Source organism: Cucurbita pepo, chromosome 19 (genome assembly GCF_057944985.1).
Source record: "Cucurbita pepo subsp. pepo isolate OVF chromosome 19, ASM5794498v1, whole genome shotgun sequence".
In the NCBI taxonomy this organism is placed as follows: Eukaryota; Viridiplantae; Streptophyta; class Magnoliopsida; order Cucurbitales; family Cucurbitaceae; genus Cucurbita; species Cucurbita pepo.
Window position 1 is genome coordinate 10515607 of NC_141816.1, and position 26715 is coordinate 10542321.

General features: G+C 37.0%; 4 protein-coding genes across 5 annotated transcripts; 2 read left to right on the forward strand and 2 right to left on the reverse strand.

The window, feature by feature from the left end:
* Window positions 1–1453: 1453 nt before the first annotated feature.
* LOC111781225 (uncharacterized) lies at window positions 1454–2659 on the forward strand. The gene is made up of 3 exons (XM_023661701.2): window positions 1454–1535; window positions 1646–1710; window positions 2041–2659. Exons 1-3 carry the CDS (start codon window positions 1496–1498, stop codon window positions 2512–2514), a joined length of 579 nt encoding a protein of 192 aa, XP_023517469.2. The 5' UTR covers window positions 1454–1495; the 3' UTR covers window positions 2515–2659.
* Window positions 2660–4734: 2075 nt separating this feature from the next.
* On the reverse strand, window positions 4735–5888 carry LOC111781224 (zinc-finger homeodomain protein 1). Its single transcript, XM_023661700.2, has one exon. The coding sequence runs from the start codon at window positions 5695–5697 to the stop codon at window positions 4951–4953; it is 747 nt and encodes a 248-aa protein (XP_023517468.2). The 5' UTR covers window positions 5698–5888; the 3' UTR covers window positions 4735–4950.
* A 5186-nt stretch (window positions 5889–11074) lies between these two features.
* On the reverse strand, window positions 11075–13741 carry LOC111782216 (GLABRA2 expression modulator-like). Its single transcript, XM_023663042.2, has 4 exons — window positions 13380–13741; window positions 13194–13295; window positions 11703–11974; window positions 11075–11607 (listed from the first exon to the last, which is right to left on the reverse strand). Exons 1-4 carry the CDS (start codon window positions 13669–13671, stop codon window positions 11419–11421), a joined length of 855 nt encoding a protein of 284 aa, XP_023518810.2. The 5' UTR covers window positions 13672–13741; the 3' UTR covers window positions 11075–11418.
* Window positions 13742–19847: 6106 nt separating this feature from the next.
* On the forward strand, window positions 19848–21870 carry LOC111781757 (homeobox-leucine zipper protein ATHB-16). Of its 2 annotated transcripts, none has more exons than XM_087120150.1 (3): window positions 19848–20214; window positions 20578–20954; window positions 21056–21870. In XM_087120150.1, exons 1-3 carry the CDS (start codon window positions 20115–20117, stop codon window positions 21602–21604), a joined length of 1026 nt encoding a protein of 341 aa, XP_086976276.1. In that variant the 5' UTR covers window positions 19848–20114; the 3' UTR covers window positions 21605–21870. The 2 variants fall into 2 exon arrangements, with proteins under 2 accessions (XP_086976276.1, XP_023518217.2); XM_023662449.2 differs by lacking the exon at window positions 19848–20214 and adding an exon at window positions 20244–20437.
* The last annotated feature ends 4845 nt before the right edge of the window (window positions 21871–26715 follow it).

Genomic DNA, 26715 nt, shown 5'->3' on the forward strand with positions numbered 1-26715 from the left:
GTGGAAACCTCTCCCTAGTAGATATGTTTTAATATTTGTTAGTGGTGGGCTTGGACTATTACAACGGTATCAGAGCCAGACATTGGTCCGTGTGCTAGCAAGGCTGACTTTCAAAGGGGTGGATTGTGAGATCCCACATCGGTTGAAGGGAATAACAAAAACTCTTATGAGGATGAAAACTTCTCCTTTGTAAATGGATTTTAAAATCGCGAGGATGATGAGACTAAGAGAATTGAGAGAAATGACTGGTGTCCCATGTTCTTGGTGTTTACTACTTTGAACATGACGCTGCCGGGCTGCGTGCAGCTGGAATGATATGTATCGTTGGGCTTCTTTCCGGCAAAAACTCTCCCCCTGATCTATGTTATTTGCCTAACATGGGTCAGGCCCACAGATATCAGTGCTTTCAGCCCAATCTACTTGTGCGTGCGGTGGTCCGTATTATTTGGGCTACTCATTATTTCAGTTTCACTATATTCATCCTAAACTATATATCATCATATTTAACCTATAAACTCATTTCTTTTCAAGTTTCTCAAATTTGGTAACATAATCATGTTACTTATTTCGTGCTTCTACAAATGAAGACTATTTCTAGAAAGTTATTCATCGTAAAATTGTTTATAACAAAACACGCTTAAGTTTGAAGTTTTTATTATCGAACCAACAAAACAGAAAGTGTGCTATGAGATTCCACATCGATTGGAGAGAGAAACGAACCATTTCTAATAAGGGTATGAAAACTTCTCCTTAGCCGACACATTTTAAAATCGTGAGACTAACGGACCAAAATGGACAATATATGCTAACGTTGGACTTAGGCTGTCTGAGTAGTGTGTCAGCGATGATGCTAGCTAGTAAGGGGGATGGATTGTGAGATCCCATCAGTTGGAGAGACAAACAAAACATTCCTTCTTATAAAAGTGTAGAAACCTCTCCCTAACATACACATTTTAAAACTGTAAGGCTAATACCAATACGTAACGAGCCAAAGCAAACAATATCTACTAGCGGTGGGTTTGGACGGTTACATGTGCTTTGTTAGTATACATAGTAAACTTCAATTATTTGAAGTCTTTTCTAGTTATCATATCCTTAATATATCACTCTCATTAAGATCGAGTGTCACAATTACACGAAGAACGTGGAGTGTGGAGCTAAGAGGTACCCCGTAAAAATAGGAATGGATTGTGCTTTAAGGAGAAACAATCCAGAAAGAACAGCTAAAGTGAGGCCCTCCATGTAATCTCTTGCACGTAAAGCACTTTCTTCTGCCATGTCTTTGATTACTCACGTTGTCCTTCTCCGAACGTAATGGAAAATTATTGGCGTCTCAACAACTAAAATAACCACCATTATCCAAACAAATGATTGTGCTCCTAATCGCCACTGCCCCTCCATTCCACACCACTCCCAATCACTCCTCCATCCAGCCCTTTATAAAGACGTCCCCCAGACATCATTAGTAACCTCGAAAGCCATAAAGTTTTCAAGGATGGACCAGCTCCAGAATTGCTTCCAACCCGACATCCTAGGTTTCATATCACTTTCTTTTCTTTTGGGTCATCCCTATTCCTTTTCTTTATTATTGTTTTCTCATCATTCACCATCCACCTCCTTGGCTAACCTTTTCTTTTGTTCTTAGGGTTGCCTCATATCTCACTTTTGCCTCCACCCACTGGGTCTCCTCATAATGCTCATGCAAAACTGGTTCGTAATACCTTCTTTATTTGCTTCATAAACCTTATAAATATACCAATTGTTAGGACCCAGGAGTCCAATTGATCATAAGTTTATAAGTAAATAATACATTTACACATGAAGCCTTTTAAAAAAAATTAAAAGTAAAGCTACAGAGTTAATTCTCAAAGTGGACAATATTATATCATCCTGGAGACTGTATCTACTGGGTGTGTATTACATTCAATAATAATTATATTTTTTTTAACAAGAATTCAATAATTTATTTTATAATTTAACCAGCTTCATAATTTGAATACAATGATTTAATGAAATGGGTAATGAATTTAATTTTGATAGATTAAAATGGGGGAGAAGGGTTTAAATCATGCAATTTCAGAGGAAGAGATGAAGATCCGGCGAGAAATTGAGAGAGAGATAGAGAGAGATTTAGAGGAAGAGATTAAGGGAGGGATATACCAGCAAGCTCTCCGGCTGCGCCGCCTTTATCAGCACCGTATAAAATCTGGCGATATTAACCCGCCGGTTAAAACCAAGAAGGAGCTTTTGGAGGTGAATATCAGCATCAAAATGGAAGGAGGGACCAAGATGGAAATCAAGGATCCGCCGCCGCCGGTGAGTTTCCGCCGGAGGACAGCTCGGTCCGACACCGCTTCTCGAACAGTACCGGAGGTGAAAAGGTTGGATTGGGTGAAGTCTCTCCGGTCGAGTGCAGCACCGCCGGTTGTCGGGAAAAACGTTGGGTTTTATCGCAATAAAATGCCGCCGGTGCCAACTCATTATCAACCTAATTATTCGTTTAAAAGATTTTGAAAATATCTAATTTTTTAAAAAAATTAAAATTAATCTATTTTGGTTTCATTTGTTGTTCGGTTTGTAACGTCGAGGTGGCGTGTTTGTTTATGTATTTATTATTATTATTATTTGTATGGGGAAAATAAAATAAAATATTTAGCTATGGTTTAAAGAGGGTCTACAAAGGAAGCTATAAAGAAATGAAGATAAATAATGATTGGGCCTACTCCGACATATATAAAAGGCCCAAATTGAATGAGTAGGCCCATGGTGATGATCAAGAAAGCTCTATCTGCCCTCTGCCCAATCTTACAGGTCTGCCTGCCCCCACACCCACTTTTTTGATTTATTTATTTTATTTAAAAGGGAAAATAAAACAGAAAAGGAATGAAAGCCCAGATTGGGCGAGGTCAGGCAATCTATTCAAATGGGGCAGCCGAAGATTGCCCCAATTTTGGGACACTGAAACGTCCTAATCAATCCACCTTAAAACACCCATCCCACCACCCTAATCTTAAATTCACTGTTAGCAGATGTTATCTACTTTAACTCGTTATATATTACTATCAGCCTCACGATTTTAAAACGTATTTAGTAGAGAGAGATTTACACACTTTTATAAGAAATGTTTCAGTCATCTCAATCTCACATAACATAAACAAACACTATTATGTTTTTTGTTCGGTATGACTAGTAGTCCCATATTGACTAATTATGAAAAAAAAATTATAGATTTATAAGTAAGGAATATTGTATTTATGTCTTTTGGAGAAACCAAAAGTAAACCCACGAGAACTTACGTTTAGATTGGACAATATTATATCATTAGAAAGATTCGCGAGGCTGCCACTTAATTTAAGACAGTGAATAGGACAAAGGGATGGATGTCTTGTTTTTTTTTTTTTTTTCCGATGAAGTACTCATTCCAGCAATTGAAATGTGGATGTGGGTTTTAGAGAGCTTACAAAAGGCTGAAACAACCCGTCACTTCTCATAGGGCTGAAATGATCCGTGGTCGCTTTATGGGTATGATCATATAATAACAAACGAAACTACACTCTCCATCACCATATTCATATCTTTGACTTTGACTTTGACTTTGACTTTGACTTTGACCGGGCATAAATATTTCTTCTCTCCCCCTCCATTGCTTTCTTGCTCGCAGGTTTTGGTTGGGCATTAAAAATGGACCACATTTTCAACATGCTCCTTTGTTTGGATAAAACACCAACCCCCTGTCTAAGTACCTTTTTTACTCCAAAAACCACAAAAAAACAACCTTGTTTCCTTAATTGCTTCTACGTTTGAATCAACAAATTTGAACAAACAAATAATGCTTCAAATGTTGTAATTAATGCACCAAAAATCCCTCCAGGCTTATTCATCTAATACTTATAAAATATATGATGATCCATAACCCAAAATTTAAATTTTTAATCCTATTTGGATCATATAGCACACATTATTGTTTTCTTGTCATTTCAGTTTACTCTCTTTCTTATTCATCAGTTACATATCACAGACGCGTCTTACTAGGGAGAGGTTTCTAGACTCTTATGATGAATGTTTCATTACGTTAGATCTCACATGAACATATTCTTCCAATTTTATAAGAATTTTAAAGGTAAATGTGTAACGAAAAAGGATTGTTGAAGAAAAGAAGTGAACTCACGATGGAGGAAGAAAGCAAAAGATTGTATGGAAGGATGAAGTATAAGAACGAGAGACAAAAGAAATGGCGAAAAACCAAACAATTTTAAGAGAAAAGATCTAAAACAAAAATGTGGGAGCTAGGAGTGCCCACATGTTCCCTTAGAGAACAAATGAAAACGAAAAGTGTTCGAGACCAAAACATTGGATCTGTCGACCAATAATATCCAACACATCACAAAAACAACCCCATATGTTTTTTTCTTTTTTTAATCCCAAAACCCACAAAATAATTAACAACATGAATGACATAGACAAAGAAATTAACGTAACAGCATAATATTGAGTAGAGAAGTGGGAGATGGATGATACCCATGGCGGCCATGCCTAGCTTCTTCAAAGAAGAAGGATATAAATGGCAACAACAAAGGCCGTTTCAAGAGTGTAGGATCAAACACGTTGGTGTTAGTCCAAAATCCCGTTCTGTTTTCTTTTCTTAGATTCCACGAAAGAGAAAAAGTGATTTAAGTCAACTTTTTCAAGGCTTAAAAAAAAAAAAAAAGGTTTAATTAATTAATAATAGAGAAATGAACAATTAAGGCATACTAATAATTAATATAAATTAAACCTACAAATAATAATAATTGGATATATTAGATATCCATATTCCAATTAATTAACACGACCCAGAAAACAAAGAAGAATGTAGAGAATTGGGGATGAAAATGATGGAACCCTAAATTCAAAAATCCCAGAAAATAAAACTTTTTTTTTTTTTTTTTTTTTTTTTTGATTGGTTTGATTCTAGGGTTTCTTACCAAGAGTGTTCTTGTTATTATGCATCCACACTTTAAGCACGTGCCGCTTCACTCCGGTCTCGTTACAGAACTGCTGCACCAACGCCTCATCGTGTTTTTGGATCCTCCACCCCAATGTCTCCGCCAGTCCCAGCATTCTGTCCTTCTGTTCTTGTGTGAACTTTGTTCTAAATCTCTTCCTCCCTAAGCTGCTACTCCCTCCCCCGCCACCGCTCGGATTCGACATGTCCTCCTGCTCCTCCCTGCTCAGGGTGCCACCACCACCGCCACCGGAGGTGGAGGGGAGAGCTAGAGGTCTGTGATGTGGTGCCACGTGGAGGTACCCAGTTGGGGTTCGGTAGTAAGGAGAGAACTGACTCGGGTGTGGCAATAGAAATGGCTCTGCTATTCCAAGTCCAACACCAACCGCGGTGGCGTTGAGGTTATCCGTCTCCTTGCGGTGGAAGTTGCGGTGGCAGTTGCAGGCGGCGCATTTAAGTGCGTCGAGAGTTCCTTCAGCTCCAGCTGCTAGAAATTCGCCGCAGCCGTCAAGGGCGTGACCTCCAATGCCAACCGCGTGATTTTTTAAGCACTCTCTGTACTTGGGTTTCCTCTGTCCACTTGGGTCCGTACTGGTTGGGGTTTTGACTCGTCCACCTGAGTTTCCCTGCAAAGGGTCGTAACTCGCCGCCGCCGCCGCCGCCGCCGCCATGTCCATGTCGTCGTCGTGGTCATCTTGATCTTCGAAATCCATGGCGGAATCGGAGGCGAAAAAAATGAAATTAAAAAAGGGGAAATTGAGAAAAAGATGGTGAGAAGAAGTTTTAAGGGAGATTTGAGAGGAGAAGATAAGAGGAGTGAGAGAATGTGGCCATCAATTTTCCACTCTGCAAAAAAAAAGCTGTCCTTCATCACAGGCCTTCATATACTTTGCCGTTTCTTAATCCCACTCCCTACCAAATAAATCTCCCGCCCCCCACCCCCCACCCCCCAAGTTTTAAATTACTGCGCAGTAAAAAGGTAAGAAAAAAAGATAAATAAAAAAAAAAAAACAAAAAAGGGTGAATTTCTAATTTACAAGAAGTGAGAGAGAGTGAGGGCCACGCGCTCTAACTCAAAATGACTCTGAAACGGACTGACGTGAGGTGAGGTGGGTTACTTTTAGAAACACAGTGGACGGAGCGTGGCTGTAATGGTGTGAAACAAATATGAAGATTCAGTGTGGGTGTTTGTAGACAAGGACACGGAATTACGTAGCAAAAAATAAATTGTCGGCATTTAAGGCAGCTGCCTACGTGCGATCATCTCCGACATGGGAGACGCGCTCTTGGCGTCAACAAGCATTAAATACGACCGTGTCCCTAATCCAGGGTTTGAGCTAAGGGGATGGATAACCTCTGGTTTTGTTTTTTAGCACACCTTCTATTAGTGGCGCGTTTAAACTACGCGCTTCCTTGGACAGAAAAAATGGTGGTGGTGCTGTGGAGTGTTGTAGAAGTGTCACAATCTTACCAACCAAAGCCACTCACTTTGCTGTCTTACAAAGGAAATACATTTTAATTCTTAATTAAATCCCACGAACGGCACTTTTTTTTTCTAATTGTTTCCCTAAATATCATAATCGTATTAGTACCAAATCAATTAATTTTTAGATTAATTTTTCATTATTTAATTTATTTCAACTTATGTTGATCAGATCCTAACTCACTAGGGGGAGGAACAAAACATTTATTATAAGGATGTATAAATCTCTCTTAGTAGATGCGTTTTAAAATCATAAGACTAACGGTCATACGTAACAGTCCAAACAGACATTATTTGCTACGAGTGGGCTTGTGCTGTTGTAAAGAGTATGAGAGCTAGACACTAAGTGGTGTGTCAGCGAGAATGCTAACCCCCAAGGGAGTGGATTATGAGATCCCACATCGGTGGGTATGAGAACAAAATATTCCTAAGGGTGTAAAAACATCTCTCTAATAGACATGTGTTTAAGACCGTAAAGCTGATGACGATACGAAATAGACAAAACCAGACGATATATAAACTCATATTTAATATCAAAATTAGCTAATACCTTATCTTTTCTATTTAACCCTATCTTTTATAAACGTAAACACGTTTCCCAAAAAGGGGATCAAATTCAAACACGACAAATTTACGGAACAAAATACAAATAAAACAAGTTACCAAACATTACCGAAATTAAGATTCAAATTACGACAAACTCATCAAACTTTAATGCACCTTAAAGCTAAGGGCAGGAAGAACAGTGTGAAACAGTTACCAACTGCTTAGATAAACGAAACGAAACCTAGTAAGAAAGAATAATGAAGGGTAGACATAAAGTTATTGCTTAATTAAGTAAGAAATTGTGATGGGGAATATGATTATAGACTCTAAAGGAAGCAAACATTATGAGTGTGTGTGTGCATGCCACAAAAATAAACTCCCTAATCTCAAACCCTAATGCAATAGGATTTAACCTTGTTTCTTCATTGCCTATGCATGCTGCTCTCAATTTAACATACCACTGTTTTTAACTTGTTTTTGTAGGCTGTCCTTTTGTCTGTTGCTTCGCCTTTGATTCTCTATTTATGGCGTCTAATCCTTACAACTTCACTCACTCTCTTACCCTTTCGGCTCTAGAGTTTTGTTGGGCCTTGTCGTCACCATCTCATCTTGTCTGCCCTTTTAATCCTAGGGACTCCATTAACAATTTGGTTAGGTTAATGAAGAGGAACCATAGCTAGTGTGTTTCTAAATATACTTAAATCTATGTAATGTTGGGATTTACGGACCCTCCATAATAGGAGAGCTCCCTTAATCGAGATTTGACTCTTTTGGAGCCTTCGAACAAAGTGAATTAGTCAATGTCGAACTTCTCTCCCAACAATACTTAACAATCCTCCCGTCCAACAAAGTACATCATACAGCCTTCTTGAGGCAATATGGAGCCATCGAACATTCTCCCCTTAATTGAAGCTCGACTCTTCTATGGAGTCGTTGAACAAAATACGTCATTTGTTACACTTTTTGTTCTACACTTGAGTCATTTTTTTCGAGACTCACAACTTTTTTGTTCGACACTTCAGAGTTTTATTGACATAACTAAGTTAAGGGCATGACTCAGATAAATTCATAGACCATCCATAATAGTATAATATTGTTCGGTTTCCCAATCCCAATGTGTGAAACTACTCTCACAACCATGAAAATGAGATGGATAGACAAAGGGACAAGAATTATGTTCTTAAATTTCACCTTTTTGTTTTTGTCTTTTTTTTTTTTTTTTTGTTTTTGCACAGATTATTGTGAGAAAACAAATGAAAATGAGATATAAATAATTAATTAATTTAAGACGAGTAGGTTAATCTCAGTCGTCCCATCGCAGTGCTGACGCTTATTTGATAACAAAAAGCCAAACCTTTCCCGAGGAAGAGAGAGAGAAATGAAAGACACACACAAACACACACACACCCTTCCAAATGGTTGAGGTAGAATACGAAAAAACACCCCTAAATTCAATGGAAACACAGACAAAAACAAGAAAAAGATAAAATTCCAAGGCATTCCAGTCTAATCACATCAAAATCATCAATACCCTTCAATTATTTCAACTTAAACACACAAATAATTTGCTTTTGACCCATTTTTAAACAAAACCCTTTTCATATTTTAGGAAACCCATGTCAAAAAAACATAACTTTTCTTCTGATTTTGTGTTCTAAACAAATGGGTATTATGATTAGTTGAATTCTGTTTTTTTTTTTTTTTTTTTTTTTGTCTGCCATGTAATTTGTTGTGTGCATGGATTTAATAAGTGGCACGCACGAAACCACCAAAACCCATTCGATTTTGGTTGCTTCCAGACAATGATTTATCGTATCTTCTCTGTAACAATGAAAATGTTTGTTTCTTTTATCGCTGTAAGAATTGTTTGGTGCAGTAGAAAGTTACAGTTTTTTTTACTATACAACGAACCAGATTTGATAACTCGGACCAGAAGTTATTGTCGAACATGAGTCAGCTTTCTCGAATCATGGCTGCCTTGCCAATTTTTCTGTACCTATTTCGCATTCCTACTGTGTTTCCATCTCTAGCTGCCTGGATTTCTAGTGTTCATCAAATATTATTAAATTTTTAAGCCAAACCTCCATTCTATTCGTTTATTTATTTGTTTTGACATATTTCGATATTGGATCAAACCCAACATTTGTTATCAGACCAATTTTGTTATAGTTGCTACAAATTTAATAATTTATTTTCAAATTATTTTGTCTGGTTCATTTATTTGTTTCGGTATATTTGAATGGATGGTGTCCATATGAAGAAAAGAAAAGGAAAAGAAAAATGTGTAAGTGGGTGAAGGTTGTATTGAAAAGAAATGGAAAAAGTGAGGGAAAGGGAAAGGAGTTGGGATGGGTTGAAGTGGAGGAGGAAGGAAAGCAATAATGAGAGGGAGAAGAGGGTTCAAGTTCCGGAGGCATGGCGATTGATGATCCATTAAAAGGGGCAAAGATGAACATGTGACCCTCAAACGCACACCCAAACCAAACCAAACGGGCCGAGGACTCAGACAGACACATCTGACGGGACGTGCAGCTGACATGCAACCAGACCAGACCAGACCAGACCAAACCCAACCCAATCCTTAATCATGTCTTTACTGTTTACACACACAAAGGGAAAGAGGGAAAGAAACACAGTCTTTCTCTTTGGCTCACATCACATCATCAACAAAAACATCTCCATCCACCCTCCTCTCTGTTTTGTTTTTTGGTGGGGGATCTGTCAGCTGGCGGGAAACCGCTAAAAAACACGACATTGCATGAGAAAATAACCACGCTTGCTCTTCCTTCTCCGCTAAAAATAAAGTTACCATTTTTTTTTTTTTTTTTTTTTTTTTTTTTTTTTAAGTGGGAGTAAGAACGGGACGGGACGGGGAAATTGAAGACGGTAGAAAAAAGAGAGAGGGAATTGCGGGAAAAAGGGAGGGTGGATTGTGACAGGACGGGAGAAGGAGTGGGACGACCGTGATTTCCATTTCAATATTCTTTTGCAGGCTTTTCATAAGCAGTGGCCCACAGAGCAGACCGCACCAGGCCACACCACAGACCCTCTCAGCTTGCTTCTCGCTCACTAACTCAGCCCCACCTCCTCCCCCTACCTCTGACATTGCCACCATGCGAGACACTGCTTTCGTTGACATTTACTTCAATTCTAATTTACCAGTATAAACCCAAGATGAAGAGGATTAGGTGGGCTTGTCTGGGGAAGATTAGAGTATATGTAACTTCAATTATATGCTTCCATATTTGGGGTTGACACCGCCAAGTGCTTCCCCCACTACCATCTACTTTCTGTACCTTAATGGAATAATCATTCCATCCCTCTCCCCATCTTCATCATCAAAATTTACATCCAACACTAACTCACTCGCGCTAACCCTTACGGTTAGAGTATAAAAAGTGTCTGTTAGGGAGAGGTTTTCACATCCTTATAAGAAGTGTTTCGTTTCCCTCCAACTTATGTGAAATCTCACAATTCACCCATTTGGGGATCAATATTCTCGCTTGCACACCGCCCACAATCCACTCAAATCAATTTTCTCCTTTGGAGATCAGCATCCTCGCTGACACATTGCCCACAATTCACCCCTTTGGGGATCAGCGTTCTCGCCTGGTACCTGTCCCTGATACCATTTGTAACTGTCTGCCTGTTAGGGAGACGTTTTCACGCCTTTATAAGAAATACTTAGTTCCCCTCTACAATGGGATCTCACAATACACCCTTTTGGGATCCGTGTCCTCGCTCGCTGGCACACCACCCGATTCCTAGTTTTGATACCATTTGTAACTATTTGAAAGAAAAACCCAAAAAGAACCATATCTGCTAAAAAATGGCTTGGACAATGAATCAAAAGAAACCCATCCAATAAAAATTGAAACTTGATTAGGGTTTGAATATGGGTTAGGGTTGGCATTAAGGCCATACACTCATCTTCTTCCAAAAGGATAATAAAACAATTGAATAATTTCTTCTAGGGACAAAAAGGAGACTAAATACGAACCCATGATTGCTTAAATTGAACAAAGCAAACACCGACATACACTAATGAAAAGTTGGATAGATAGGTGTTAATAGGAAGCTTATATTACATTAAAACTATAATCATGACAGAATTTCGTTACCAAAATGCAATCATTTAATCATACAATACAATACAATTGCATACTTGGTAGATTTGATCAGAGTGTGAGCTGTTAAAGCCTAAAGACATCCATTTTAGGAGAATATTTGAGGACTATTTATGTGATGACATGATTAAAGAAAAAAAAGAAAATTCCATCGCACCCAAAAAGTGGTGGGCTTGATGGGCTTGGGCTCACTTGTCTCGAGAGATCAGGCCCAGAAAAGAAGTAGAACAAGAGGCATCAGACTATGATGAACCCTATCATTCCTTATGTACACTCAATTACACCGACTGTATAGCTCGCAACTCAGGGAACTCCTGCAGGCATTCCACAGCACCATTGTAGTTCAAGAACCCCATGAACCAAAATTCATGGTTGTCACCAGAGATTATCTGTATGTACTTTTCAGCAGGGTTCATTCCGCTTGAGGAAGGGTTCACTGCCTTTAGCTGCTGTAATGGGATGATTACCTGTTTTTTTTTTTTTTTTTTTTGTCAATAAAGATCAAATATGTTCATAAGCATGTGGGGTTACGAAAGTTTTGATTTTTTTAGAAGCCCAGTACCTTGTAATAGCTCCATTCGGTCTTGCCGTCGGACTTGTATGAAAGGGGATTGTCGCTACAGTATGCAAGCTTGGCCGTAGATACGTATAGTACGCCCATAACAGGACCGACAGAGGTTGACAAGTAACATGAAAAGGAGCTTTGGAGCTTTTCCTCGGGTGCTGTATCGAAGGTTTGTTGGAAAATGTTGTCGTACCCACCTTCTGCCAATACTTTGGTCACTTGTGCTATTCTTCCCAGTGCTGCGTCCGCAAAACTTGGACTTGTTTTCACTGATTCATGAAAGTATGCCTAACTTTCAATCATATCACACGACATCAATATAATTACGTAGATATTATCTGTTTTGGCTCGTCAAATATTGTTGTCAGTCTTACTATTTTAAAATGTGTTTATTAGGGGAGGTTTCTATATATCCTTATAATGTTTTGTTTTTCGCTTGAAAGTACGTGGAATCTCGATTCCACCCCCAAATCCTTTGGGGTCAGCGTTCTCACTTGTATATTGTCCGATGTCTGGCTCTGATACCATTTGTAATAGACCAAGTCCAAGTCCATCCTTAGTAGATATTATTCTTCATTGACTCGTTACATATTGTTATCAGCTTCACAGTTTTTGTGATGTCCCACGTTGGTTGGAGAGGAGAATAAAACACATTTATAGGGGTGTGGAAACCTTCCCATAACAGACGCGTTTTAAAGCCTCGAGGGAAAGCCCGAAAAGAAAAGCCAAAGAGGACAATATCCGCCAGCGGTGGGGGTCTGCACCGTTACAGTTTTAAACATTTGTAATAGCCCAAACCCACACCTAGTAGATATTTTTCTAAACCCACACCTAGTAGATATTTTTCTCTTTCCGCCCGTTTCGTATCGTTGTAAGTCTCACGGTTTTTAAAAAAAAAAACTAGGAAGAGATTTCCACACCCTTATAAGGAATGGTTCATTCTCCTCTCCAATCGACGTGTGATCTCACAATCCACCCCTTCCGAGACCCACCGTCCTCGCTGGTACTCGTTCCTCTCTCCAATCGATGTGGGATCTTACAATACACCTCTCCTCCGGGACCCAGCGTCCTTGCTGGTACTCGTTCCTCTTTCCAATCGATGTGGGATCTTACAATACACCCCTCTTTCAAGGCCCAACGTCCTCTCTAGTACTTACCGCTAGCCGATATTATCCTTTTTTAGTTTTTCCTTTCAAGCTTCCCTTCAAGTTTTCTAAAACTCTGTCTCTTAAGGAGAGGTATCCATACCTTTATAAAAGAAAATGTGTTCCTCTCTTCGGCCGGTATCTATCTCACATGAACGAAAACAAACAAACAAGAATGGTAGGAGTAGACCAACATTTAAACATGACAATTTTTGCTCACTTCCATGGGGCAAAATTGGATAACAAAAGGAATACTTTGTCCTTTTCAGCCGCAATTAGGTAATTGAATATCAATACCAACAAAAAAAAAAAAAAAAGAGCATAGAAAGAACAGAAAACATACAATGTTGCCACGTGTTGCCAGCCAGATCCTCAGCCTTTTTGGTAGCTTCCCCGACTTGCTTTCCCCATCTCCCAAGCACGGTCCATAAAGAATCCACCGTCTCTGATCAAAACCCATTGAAACATTTACCACAAGCGTGCCACAAACTGACACAAACAAACCAAACACAACCACACATTAAAATACCTTTGATGGAAGTTGAAGAGGAAGGAGACAAAGAAGCATGCGAATTCAAGCCATAAGCATTGGAAGCAACAGAAGGAGATTGTGTCACCAAATCGGTGCTCCAATGCACCGACTTCTTGGACCCCGAACACGGCGTTGAAACCGCACCTTGTTCGCTCTGCCTCGGAACCTGGCGCTCTGACTCCATCACCAAATTCCCCCAATTCCCATCCCCCTCCTCTTTTCCATCGGATCTTGGGCTCGTCGAGATCGGACCTTTCTTCTCACCCTCCTCCTGCTTCGCCTTCTCCATTAACACAGCCTTCAGATTCTGTGTTCCTCTATTTTACTCCAACCAAATTTCCAAATACAACAAACCCTTTGCCTACTTTTTAGCGCGCACCTCAACCTAATTGGATCTCATGCCGACGTCTCTACATCATCCAGGCTCTTCCAATTTCTTTCTCCATTTCCCATGCAATAACCTAATTTTAGGATGGGGTTTTTTTAATTTTCAATTCCAAAAAATTAAATTAAAGAAACGTCCTTTGAAACGCTTTTAAATCATCATACCCCAAATGGGTAATATTCAAAAAAATTAATTATTAATAAAAACGATTGTTATTAAATATTAAAATAACGCCAATGTATGAATTTACTAATGAAATAATGATATATATACTAATTAATTCATAATAAGAGAAAAAAAAAAAAAAAAAAAAAAAAAACTCAAACTGGAAGATGGTTTTGTTACGAATCACGACATATGTCTTGACGCCATCTCGAGTTTTGGGACGTTGTCGGCCATCATAACTCGCTCGCTCATGCCATCGAGAATGGGCCCTGTCCATGGGGATCGAGATGGCAAGATGAGATGCGACGTTGCATTGAGAGACCTTGGCCCGAGTAGAGCCAAGGTCGAGCCGAATGACTTTGCCTAGCGTAGAGGCAAGTCGGATGTGTCGCAGATGATTGAACATGCACGTGCAGGCGCCTTGTGTGGTTGAACAGGCTTGGATTCTGCACAAGTGATGTTCGATTGGCGAAGACAAACCTCGCCTAAGGTCCGACGAAGCCACAAAGCCGGGGCGAAAAAATATATATGGGGCTTAATTCCCCTCAAGGCTAGTCGTGAGCGTGTCAAGATCACGACGCCGCATGGTAAAAAATGTAGGACTGTGACAGTTGGTAGGCTTCGCCAAAAGGCCTCGTACCAATGAAGTATTCCTCACTTGTAAATCCATGATCAATCCCTAAATTAGCAAATGTGGGACTCACTCCCAATAATCCTCAAGAATCCTCCCCTCCCACAAAGTACACTATAAACCTCCCCGGAGGCTTATGGAGCTTTCAGATAGCCTCTCCTTAATCGAGGCTTGACTCCTTTCTCTGGAGCTATCGAACAAAGTACACCCTTTGTTCGACACTTTAGTCACTTTTGACTACACCTTCGAGGCTCACAATTCTCTGTTCCATATTTGAGGATTCTATTGACATAGCTAAGTTTAGGGCATAATTCTGATACCAAAGGTTAGGAATCATGACTCTCCACATATATTTTGTTCATATTATCAACAATTTTTTAACTTAATAATAATATTATATTTTTATGTATTTTTTTAAAGTTTTTAAAATTTTATTTTTTCAGCTCCCATTTATTATACTAAATCAACTTAGACAATGACTGGTGAATTAAGTTAGGACCACAATTTTAAATACTTCATTTTCCTGAGGTCGAATTGAAAATAATTGGATCTGGCGGTTACCAAACTCCATTTTCTCTCCACAAACGCCTCAACGGCTAAATACACGCAAAATATGAATTAAATATTTCAACGGAAATAAATGCATGTTCTTGGAATTTGCGGCTGTCTGATCCAATGATTATCCGCCACGTGTACTCGTATTTTGACATCCTGGCCTGGACTAACGTATATCAGAAAATTGCAAACTATCTGGCTACGCCGTGTACGACTGGAACACGGTAAGAGACAAGAAAGCCATGTACACCGACATGTCTATAACCGACACGTGGCGAATCCAACGGGTGGATTATGTCAAGTCCAAATGTGTGATTTTGATCAGGGTTGTCATAGTTCAATTAGTACACGTGTCAGAATCTGGATTGCTGGCGTACTTGGTTTACATGCATCGGATTCGTCTAGCCTATTTATATGCAGAACAGTGGATTAGAAGCAAAGCAAATTCCGTGAGCCAAAGTGTTCGATTCTGCTGTCGTTTGGCGCTTTTCGTTTTTCTTTCCGGTAAAGACGATGGGATTCTCTGGGGTTCGATTTATTATGGTTCTTGCTTTGTTGGCAGCCACGTGTATGGCTCAGGCGCCGGCACCAGCACCGGCTCAGGGTCCTTCACAGCCTCTACCACCGGCACCAGCCACTCCGGCGTCGCCCACACCCGCTCCGGAGACTAGTGCGCCTACTCCAGCTCCAACTACTCCTTCTGGGTCTCCAGCCGGTGGTCCTGTTGTGCCACGTGTCGGTTCTCCTCCTTCATCAGCGCCGGAAGGACCGCCAGCAGACAAACCAACCGGAGCAGCATCGCAGATCGGCGGAGCGGGTACGTTGGGGATGGCTGTGGCTGGAAGCCTGTTGGCAGTGATGTTAGCAGCGTAGAGGTGATGGGATTGCGTTGCATTTGAATATGGTTTCGATTTATTTATAATATATGTTGTGTTTTTTTTGTATTTTGATAGTGATGATTATTTGAGGATTCTTTTGTTGTTGTGATGACCTCATTTATATTCATTTAAATTAAGGAGAAATGAATCGTTTGTACATCGGATTTGAGATGATGAATAAGAATGTTCTTTCTATGTGTGGTGTGGGTCGACTAATTTAGAGAATGATCATAAGTTTATAATTAAATAATATTATCTCGTTGGGTATGAGACATTTTGAAAAATTTCAAAACAAAATCGAGAGAGTTTATGCTCAAAGTATACAATATCATTAACATTATGAAAAGTCATGTTCATCTAACAATAAACCGTTGTGATGACGGTGTAATGGAAACTAAAACCTACTGTTCATGTCGATATGTGACGATAAGAATTTCTTAAATTTTTTTTATAAAGGTAAAAGATTAGTGGTAGGATGTGCAAAAATGGGAGGTTAATATCTGTAATTAGAAACATGTGGGTAGCCCCAAAGTTTTGATAATCACTTCATCTACCCCTACTTCGGCACCTTCAACAGTTTAAATTTTAGTAAATCAAACAAGTTGAGGGGTATTTTCGAACCTCACCTTTTTGGGCAAATATATAAATAAAAAGACTTTGTCGGTAGTCAGAATTGGTTATCCATCTGGATTGAGCTGACACCATAATCAGAGTTGATGGGCCCTTTACACATAGGCCCATCATAGACTTTGGACCATATTCTGATTTTTGACTTTTCAACACTGTTACACAACCCGGCCCATTTCGCGCCTTTGTACTTATTTGTCGCCTAGCCTGTAATGATATCATTTCTCATTTCTTTTTCCAAAAAATAATTATTTTATTTTCCTTTTATTTTTGTCAAAGTTCATTTATTTTTAAATAAAATTATTCATGTATTCAATGTATTTCCATGAAAGGAGTTCCAAAACTGACATGTCTGGTTCTCAACCATGTTTATAAATAGTCTTCCTAGCAGATATTACCGTCTTTTCAAAACGTGTATGCTAGAACAAAGTTTTCACACCCTTATAAAAAATGTTTCATTCTCCTCCTCAATTGAGGTGGGATCTCAAAATTCATCCTACCTTTAGGGTTTAGCGTCTTTGCTGTCACTCGTTCTTCTCTCCAATCAAAATGGGAAACTAAGTTTCAATTCCGAGAAGAAAAAGTGCAGTACGTCACCTCTCAAAAAGCTCTAAAAGCTTTTAATTCCCACGAACTTTGAATTGTAAGATAGAGCGAAAGGTGGAGGGTTTCGAGATATATAAACACATGAGAATTGAAATAAGCACATAGAAATGGACCCAAGAAAGCAATAGGGGACCCTACAACCAGCTGGGTGCGATCGATTGAATGGAACCCTCAACCCATCCTATTCGGTTTGGCTTTATTTGGGAATGGAAACTTGTCCAAAATTATTGGAAGTGGATCACACGTTAGTTAATTGAGTGGAAGATAAAAAATTTATAAGTGAAGAATACTGTCTCCATTGGTATGAGGTCTTTTGGGGAAGCTCAAAGCAAAGCCATGAGAGCTTATGCTAAGAGATGAAGACCCGTGATTTCTAACATAACTGTAATTCAGAGCACACGACTCGACTAGGTTTTGCCTTATCCCACCACCATGGCATCCTTTTCTTGCCTAAACCCTATTGAAAACAACAACTAAGGTCTGAGTTAGATCAGTGTCCCCTATGGAAAAAACCATCACCACACATCACATCCCAATTGAATGCCCCTTTTTTTCTAATTTGGCTTCTTCCCCTCTCTCTCTCTCTCGGTTCAGATTCTTCTCCCCTCTAAACCCTAGCTACCATGTACCTAACACTTCCCCCACCTTCTTGCATATTCACTTTAAAAAAGAGAGGGAAAAAGGGCTCTTTTTCTTCCACCCAAAGAACTATTTTCAAAGAAAAAGTTGAGAATTGTGATTGTGTAGTGTATGGATACATGTAGAAGTTGTATGAATAGTTTAAGATTTGTTGTTGATTGAAGTTGATATTCATGGGGATTGTGGGCAGGGAGCGGAAGGTTTGGAGACATGTTTGTGCATGGGAACAGTGGTGGTTCTTCATGAGGTGTTTAATTGTTAGATAGGCAGAGAAAGAGAGAGGGTTTGAGTTTGAGTTTTGAGTACCAAAATCAATGAATGTGGAGAAGAAGAAGAGGAGAATTGCATGTCTTTTTGTGGGAGTCAAAGGCATAATGAGTATGTCCCTTTCTAATTACAAAATTGAGGACATCATCCATACTGTTTCTCCAACTCTTCTCCACCTTTCTTTTCTCCTTAACTCATCTCTCTCACCTAATCCTTTTTCCTTTAAATTCTCCTTTCAAATCTTGGCAACAAACCAATTGGTTATGGATTTGCATCCATATGTGGACGGAATTTGCACCCATTTGCACACGAGATCTGATATTATTGAATAGAGGAACGAGTGTCAGCGAGGACGTTGGGCTCTAAATGGAGTGGATTATGAGATCCCATATTGATTGGAAAGGGAAACGAGTGTCAACGAGAACGCTGGGCTCTAAATTGAGTGAATTATGAAATCCCACATCGATTCGAAAGGGAAACGAGTGTCAGCGAGGATGCTGGGCTCCAAATTGAGTGAATTCTGAGATCCCACATCGATTCGAAAGGGAAAGAGTGTCAGCGAGGACGCTGAGCTTCAAATTGAGTGAATTCTGAGATCTCACATTGATTTGAAAGGAAAACGAGTGTTAGCAAGAACGCTGGACTCCAAATGAAGTGGATTCTAAAATCTCACATCGATTAGAAAGAGAAACGAGTGTCAGTAAGGACGCTCGACTCTGGATGGGGTGGATTGTGAGAACCCACGTCAGATGGAGAAAGGAACAAATCATTCTCTTGTAGATGTGAAAACCTCTCCCTAATAGAAAGTTTTAAAAACTTTGTGGCGGAGTCCTAAATGTAAAGTCCAAACAGTACAATATGCTACTTAGTATTTATAAAATAATTAAATATATATATATATTAAAGAAAAAAAAAAAAAAAAAAAAGTGTAATCTGAATTCTTTTGTTTTTGAGGAAGGCTAACGTGAAAGTAACTATTTATCCGTTTTCTATTTCTGTCGGTTTGCTGGCGATGAACTGTACCGGTCCCGATCCAGACGTAGTGGCGGCCTAGTTACGTCGACTTCAACGAAATCACCCCCGGCTTTCATGAGCCGAGCCGACTAGCCGAGCCTTCAGATGAGCCACAGTTCACATATCACATCTTTCAAAAATTTGAGCCAAAATATATGTTTGAAAAATGTCGTATTTTCAATTAACTTTTTATTAAAAAAAGTAAATAGTTGGATTTTATTACTGAACTAAGATGATGAATATTTTGCTAAAATAGGCCTAAATTTCATCATTTTTAAAAAATAAACCTACATTTCATATAAGATAAAATAAACAAAAAAAAAACATTATAATATATTTCAGAAACAAACCCAAATTAAATATTTTAATAAGCATTTTAATATAAATAAAATAAAACTTCTAACAACCAATATAATACGTGACAATATTTTACAGAAACTTAGAATAATTAATTAATTTAAAATTATAGATTGCTATAACTGCACAGACAAAGTATCAAAAAGAGATTTATTTTTTCCTTTTTATTAATTCCAAAACTGTCCCTACACATCCGTTTTAAAATTTCGCTTTAGACGGGGGCCGTAATTTGCATTTGGTGTGAATTTGAGACGAATTTGGCTTTCTCAAACTACAGTGAGCCCAACCACAGTTAGATTCTAACCACGAGTTGGGTTATTTAAAGAGAGAGAAAGTATTAGTCTAATCGTAATCGGGAGGAAACTGCCCTCGTCTTCGTCTTCGTCTTCTTCCTCTTCTTCTTCTTCTTCTTCATCTTCATTGCGCACTCTAATAATGCAGTAGAGAGAGAAACGACCAAATTCAAGAGAGAGAGAGTTCTTCTTGGGCAATGAATCAACCAATCCTCTGTTTCTTCTTCTTGTTCTGTCGGATAAGTTTTTGGGTTTGATTTTGCCATTCGTGAGGGTCGATTTGAATTGGGTTTTGTTGTTTGAATCTGAATTTTGATGGGTTCAGAGAGGGAAGGAGGATCGAAGAAGATTGAGAAAGATCCAGGAGAAACAATAGGGAATTTGTACAGAGTCGGCAGAGTTTCACTTATGGAACGTCCTCTGTTTCTTCCATTAACTCTAAAGCTTTCTGCTACTTCCAACCATTGTTTGAGCTCCTAAAAATTCTCTCTTTACACTTCAAATAAACAACGCCACGACAGTTTTATTAACGGGATTTGATCCGATTCTGGGATTTGTTTCTTGAATTTCTTCCGTCATGAAGAGACATGGCAGCTCAGATTCCTTGGGAGCTCTGATGTCCGTCTGTCCTACTTCAGGTTTTAAATATAAACAACAATTTTGTTTTATATGTTCGTTTCTGCTTAATTTCCATTTTCCCGACATCCCCATGTGATCTTATTTCTTGTCCCTTTTGGACCCAATCACTTGCAAGAATCTTATCAATACTTAATTGCAGAGGAACACAGTCCGAGAAACCGCCATGTTTATGGCATGGAGTTTCAGTCGATGTTGGAGGGCTTAGACGAAGAAGAAGGGTCCATGGAAGAACACTGCCATTTGGGCGGGAAGAAAAGGAGACTGGGCGTAGATCAAGTCAAGGTGTTAGAGAAAACATTCGAGATTGAAAACAAGCTCGAACCAGAGAGGAAAGTGAAGCTCGCTCAAGAACTTGGCCTGCAACCGAGGCAAGTGGCTGTTTGGTTCCAAAACCGCCGTGCCCGTTGGAAAACTAAGCAACTCGAAAGGGATTATGGCGTTCTCAAAGCCAATTATGACACTCTCAAGCGTAGCTTCGATACCCTTCAACAGGATAATGATGCTCTGCTCAAACAGGTCCATAACAGAACAATGATGCTCTGTTTTTAATTTTTCTGAACTTTTAAGGTTATAGAATTTGTTGTATTGATGTTTGTTTTTCTGTTTCTGTTCTTTAGATTAAGGAATTGAAATCAAAGATTCAGGAAGAGAAGACGGAGAGCAATTTATCAGTAAAGGAAGAGATTTTCGCTTTGGAATCGGACACTTTTCTAATAGAACAAACCAACAATTCTCTACCAGTGGATCTTATTTCTCTTCCAGCTGCTTCCGATCAATCCGATGACTTCAACTACGAGAGCTTCAAATCCGCCGCCGTCGCCACTGACGTCGACGGCGGTAATCAGAGAGTTGAAGTCTCATTGTTCCCTGATTTTAAAGATGGGTCATCGGACAGTGATTCAAGCGCTATATTAAACGAAGACAACAGCCCAAACGCTGTCGTTTCATCTGCGGCTGCTGGAATCCTTCAAAGCCACCACCAAATCCTGTCGTCTCCGGCGTCGTCTTTGAACTGCTTCCCGTTTCAAAAGGCTGCTTATAATAATGCACAACCATTTGTGAAAATTGAAGAGCATAATTTCTTCAGTGGAGAAGAGACCTGTAATTTGTTCTCCGATGAACAAGCTCCCTCTTTGCAATGGTGCATCCCCGATCAGTGGAACTAAAGAAACACGCCGGCCAAAAAAGGAATTCCGATCACCGGAGATAATCTAGTCCTCGTAATTTGCACTGTGCAGATATTAATATCAATAAAAAAAAAAACGGTGGGATTGGTCGGAGAAGGATCAGCTGCCGGCTCCGACGAGAGAAAGACGGTGGAGAGAGAGTCTTCATCGGAGTGAAGCTGTAAAAAGGAAACTTTTAGAGTTCGATCTCGATGATTAGAACGAATGTTGTAATGAACAAATAATCCTTCCCTTTTGCTTTTTTATTTTATTTTATTTTTAATTTACAATTTAGTAAATCAAATTCTCATATTGTTACTTTTTTAAAACTATTAAAACTTTTTAATTTAATTTTCTATTTAATAAATTATTAAAATTTTAATTTGTATTTAATAAAATTCTTGATGGATATTTTAAAAGTCATTATTAAAATTTTTGGAACTTGGAAACGCCACTTAATATATTTAATTATTAATGGGTTTTTTACTAAATTATTGGGATATATCATAATCATTAAAAATGATTATTTTTTATCTTGATTTTTAGTAATTAAATACCCGAATTAGTCATAAAAATAAATTATTTGGATATATTTGCATTTATTAATGCTTTAAAATTAGATAAAATTCAAACATTTCCTTTTGAAGAGATTTAATGATGGGAGCAATAAGCAATAATGCCTTACTTTACTACATTAAATCCATCTTAAACAAATATGTTTAGCTTAATCTGATATTAATCTAATATTAATTATGACTCACATTTAATTTGGAAATTTTATTAATCTATGAAAAATGGTTAAAAGAAAAAGAAAAAATATTAAAAAAAATAAGAGACCTATGATTGGTTGATTAAAAAAATAGGTGGGACCACATAGCCGCAGCTTTTTTTTTTTTTTTTTTTTCTTTTTACCTTTTAAAATCATCAGTGTGTTAATTCCCAAAATACCCTCGCTTCCAACTAGAACCGACTTTTAGAAGTTTTTTTTTTTTATTTATTTTGTTTTAAAATATTTTTTTTGCATTTTTTTAATTTAAAAATTGAATTCATATAATATGTTAAAAAAAAAAAAAAAATTATGTAAAGAAAACATTTTTATTTGGCTTTGAAAAAACTTGAGCATTGAATAGTAAAGGGCGCGTGAGGTGGACTAAAGGGAATGGAGATTCCGCTTATGTCGACGAGTGGGACCCCATTTGTGAGCTGCTTACTGCTTTAAACTTGCATTTGGTTGCTCGAGCCATGTGCCGTGGGTCCCACTCATCACAGGTGGATTTTATGCAAAAGACACGTGTACACTACCTTCTAGAAGCCCACTTTCCATTCCCCTACTTCCAGTTCTACCCGGACATTCCTTCGCAATTTTAGAAATTTATTCTCCAATTTTCTTTTTTAATATCTATGTTTATATATATTTTTTAAATTACTGTCATTTTTATTCAAATTATTATAATTTTAATTCGGTGAATTTTTAAAATTAAAATTTATCGCCTAAATTTGGTATATATTAATCATTTCCGAACTTAATTAAGAAGAGAATAAAGTTCATCACCTTTTAAGTTTCATGATTAAATGTTGTACGACGTGATCAATAATTATCAATAATTATTTGGAATATATCTTAAAATATTTTAATTATTATAAATAAATACAAACCTATGTATTTGAAGAGAGCATTATCATATTATTATTTAGACGTGATTTTATAAAAATCTACTCTATAGTCCTATAGAACTAAAATAAAATAAAGATGATGTAAAAATATTCTCAAATCTTATAAAATAAAAACATGTACAGGTCACCCACAAGCCGCATTATAATAATAATAAAACTGTCCAATGATTGCCAGTTGGAAAACATTAGAAGCAACAAAAATTTACATTTTAATTTGAAGTGACACGTCACGTAAATTTAATTTAATGAAGATTACTTACTTAATTAATTAAGCAATTAACGTGAAACTCGAGACTACCCTTTTCTTAATAATTAAATATTTTATTTTCCATATACCATACAGCATATCTCTCGATGCCCTCAAAATATTCTATTGGTTCGGTACTTTAGTTATTATTTATTTATTTATTTGTTTGTTTATTTATTTCAACCCTAATTACTTATTTATATATATATATATTAAAATAATGAGAATGGAAATAGGTGGGGCGTCCCGTTTTCAACTTTATTGAAAATTGGGTTTGATTTTTGTGGTAGGGAAAAGATGTGACAGATTGCCGTTGAAAATAAAAGCTTATAAAGACCAATTAATGAAGTTTAATTTGATTTAAAGGATTAATTAAATATAAATTATAATACAAAAAATATTTCATAATTTAGCTGAGCTTCTTCTAATCCTAAATATATCCCTATTTTTTCATTATTTATATTATTATAATATGTGTAATTTTTGTAACAATTTAGCCTTTAAATTGAATTTTGTAATTTATTTTTTAAAAACCAACCATTTTTGTTGGCATTAGGTTATTCAATAAGCTAACATATTTTTTTTTTATATAAATAAAACTAATTTTAAATTTTTATTGCATATGAAATTATATTAAATAGAACTTTTTATAGGGTGGGGGACCTCTTAACATTTTAAAAAGTTAAAAACACGTGCATGGAAAATGATTAATAATAATAAAAGTGAAAATGAATGTTCGAGAATATTACACTTTTTATATCGAGTCCACGGATTTATTACATAAAATTGTTAATTTTTGTTTTTCTTTTGTAAAATTATTAATTTAGTCTCGATAATTTCGCTTTTATAATAATCTAGTCTATAAATTTAAATTACCGGTAAATTTGTAAGGATTTTATTCTTTTTACTAATCTAAAAGTATAACGACCAAGTTGTCACGTATTAAAATTTATGTACTATTTCAAGTTATTCTCCAACATGTCTCGAAAAATATGAAAATTATCCTTTAATGTACTCGATGTTCTGAAGATTCTTATATCGAATAATATTTTATACGAAAATGAAAATTTCAAATATTCATGCTTCCCCATTTTGATTTATGAGAAAGGACGCAGAATATTTGTTGAAAAGACTGTTATAAATAAATAAATAAATAAATAAAACTTGGTTTTTACTTGGACAGACGAAGACAGCATATGAGGTAAAATCCCTTTTTACCTTTTTATTTTGCAGTAATTGGGGTGAAATTCAAGAAAATGCAGTAAAAGTTAAAATATTTCCAAATCTAAACGGATTACTTTTGGTTTGAGATGACAAAGAAACCAAACATTGTAATACAATATGAGTAGTCAGTGACACAGACCAAAACAAACTCCCTCCACATGAGTCCGAGATCTAACCATGCGATATAGTTATTAGTGTTTTATTTATTAAATTATATTTTGATTAATAATTCACACGTTTAAAATAATTTTTAGGTTAAAATATTTGTACACTTATCCATTAGTATGATTCTTTTTAAAGAAGTCAGAAGCAAAGTTGTGATAGTTTATGCTCAAAGTGTATAATATTATACTAACGTGGAGGACCGCTGTTTCTAATATAATATAATAGTCATGCACTTATCTTAACTTAACTATGTCAATAGAATTCTCTAAGTATCGAATAAAAGAGTTGGTAACTTTAAAGGTATAGTCATAGTGAATCAAGTGTCGAACAAATAGAAGTAGGGTTTGTGAGATGATCTATAATGTACTTTGTTCGAGTGGAAGATTGTATTGTTGGAGTCTGAAAAAAAATCATGAAAATATAAGTAAAATAACGCCATCTCAATCTCGAAAAATATTGGCTTTTATGTATGGAAGACTTTTGGGGGATGAGATTTAAGAAACATGGCCCAAAGTTTAGCTGCTCCAGAATAATAAATACAAGGTTGTGTATGAATTCAGCACACTTTTTTTGGTACAGTAAAACTTGAAATCTTATCCAATTGGGTAATGAACTATGAACACAAACTTCTTCTTCTTCTTCTTTCTTCCATCATGGGGTTGAACTTTTGAGTTGAAAAAAAAGAGAAGAAAAACAGAGGAGGACAGAAGTAAACTGAGAAGTGATGGAAGTAGTTGAAACTGCATGTCTAGTAGTAATCACACAATGAATGAAAGAAAGTTAGCCATTGAAAACCAGCATGCATTGCGTAAGTGCTTTTAAAGTTTGAACATGACAACCAACCAAACTATATATATCCGTAGAGCATGAGGGGTAGGGTAAGGGGATAGGTCCCCAAGCCCTTCGTCCATTGGTTTAGTAACGAACGGTGTTATGAATCACAGACCCTTCAAATAGTATGATATTGTCCCATTTTAGCATAATTTCACTATCACTCCACTTTTATTTTCCTAAAAAGTTATAAATTTATGATCTTTCATTAAATTAGTCAATAAGGCTCTTCTCTCTAGAGAAAAAAATTATTTGAGAAGATCACTACAATACAACTAGCCGTTGTTATCGGAAGAATAGGTAAATAATACACTAAAATTATATTTAACGTCTCCATTATTTTTGGTTTAGTGTGGAATTTATTAAAATATAGTTAAAATTTTAGATGCATTTAATAGATACCGCTGTTTTAAGAGTAAGGTAGGAAGATAATAATCTAATATTTATATTAATATGAACTAATATTGTTTTGCAAAATTGCAATAATATATGTTAGATATAGAAAGATCCTGTCTGTTTTTTGTGACAGGAAAGTTAGGTTAAAATATAAATCATACTTTTGTGAAAAAAAGAAAAAGAAAAAAAAAAGAAAAAGAAAAAAGGAAAATTGATGAGAGAAACCTGTCACCCACAGGCCACAGTCAGCGGCACAGATCCCTAAAAGCATCTTGCAGGGTTTTCCATGGAAATTTGTGCAGCTAGTGTGAAGTATGGGCTGCATCCATCGCCTGTCCCACTTTTGCTTTTTTTTTTTTTTTTTTTTTTTTCTGAAATAAAATTAATAAAATCTCCTGGATAAGAGCAGTAATATTGATTTGATTTTTAAAAAAAGAGTTTATTCTTAATGGGTTTTTGGATATGTTTGTAAATGAGGCTCGAATGCAAATGAGAATGAGAATGAGAGAAAAAAGTACCAATCTTTGTCTGTGTCGAAACTTGAAAGGTGAGTGAATTTGAAAGTTAGGGAAGT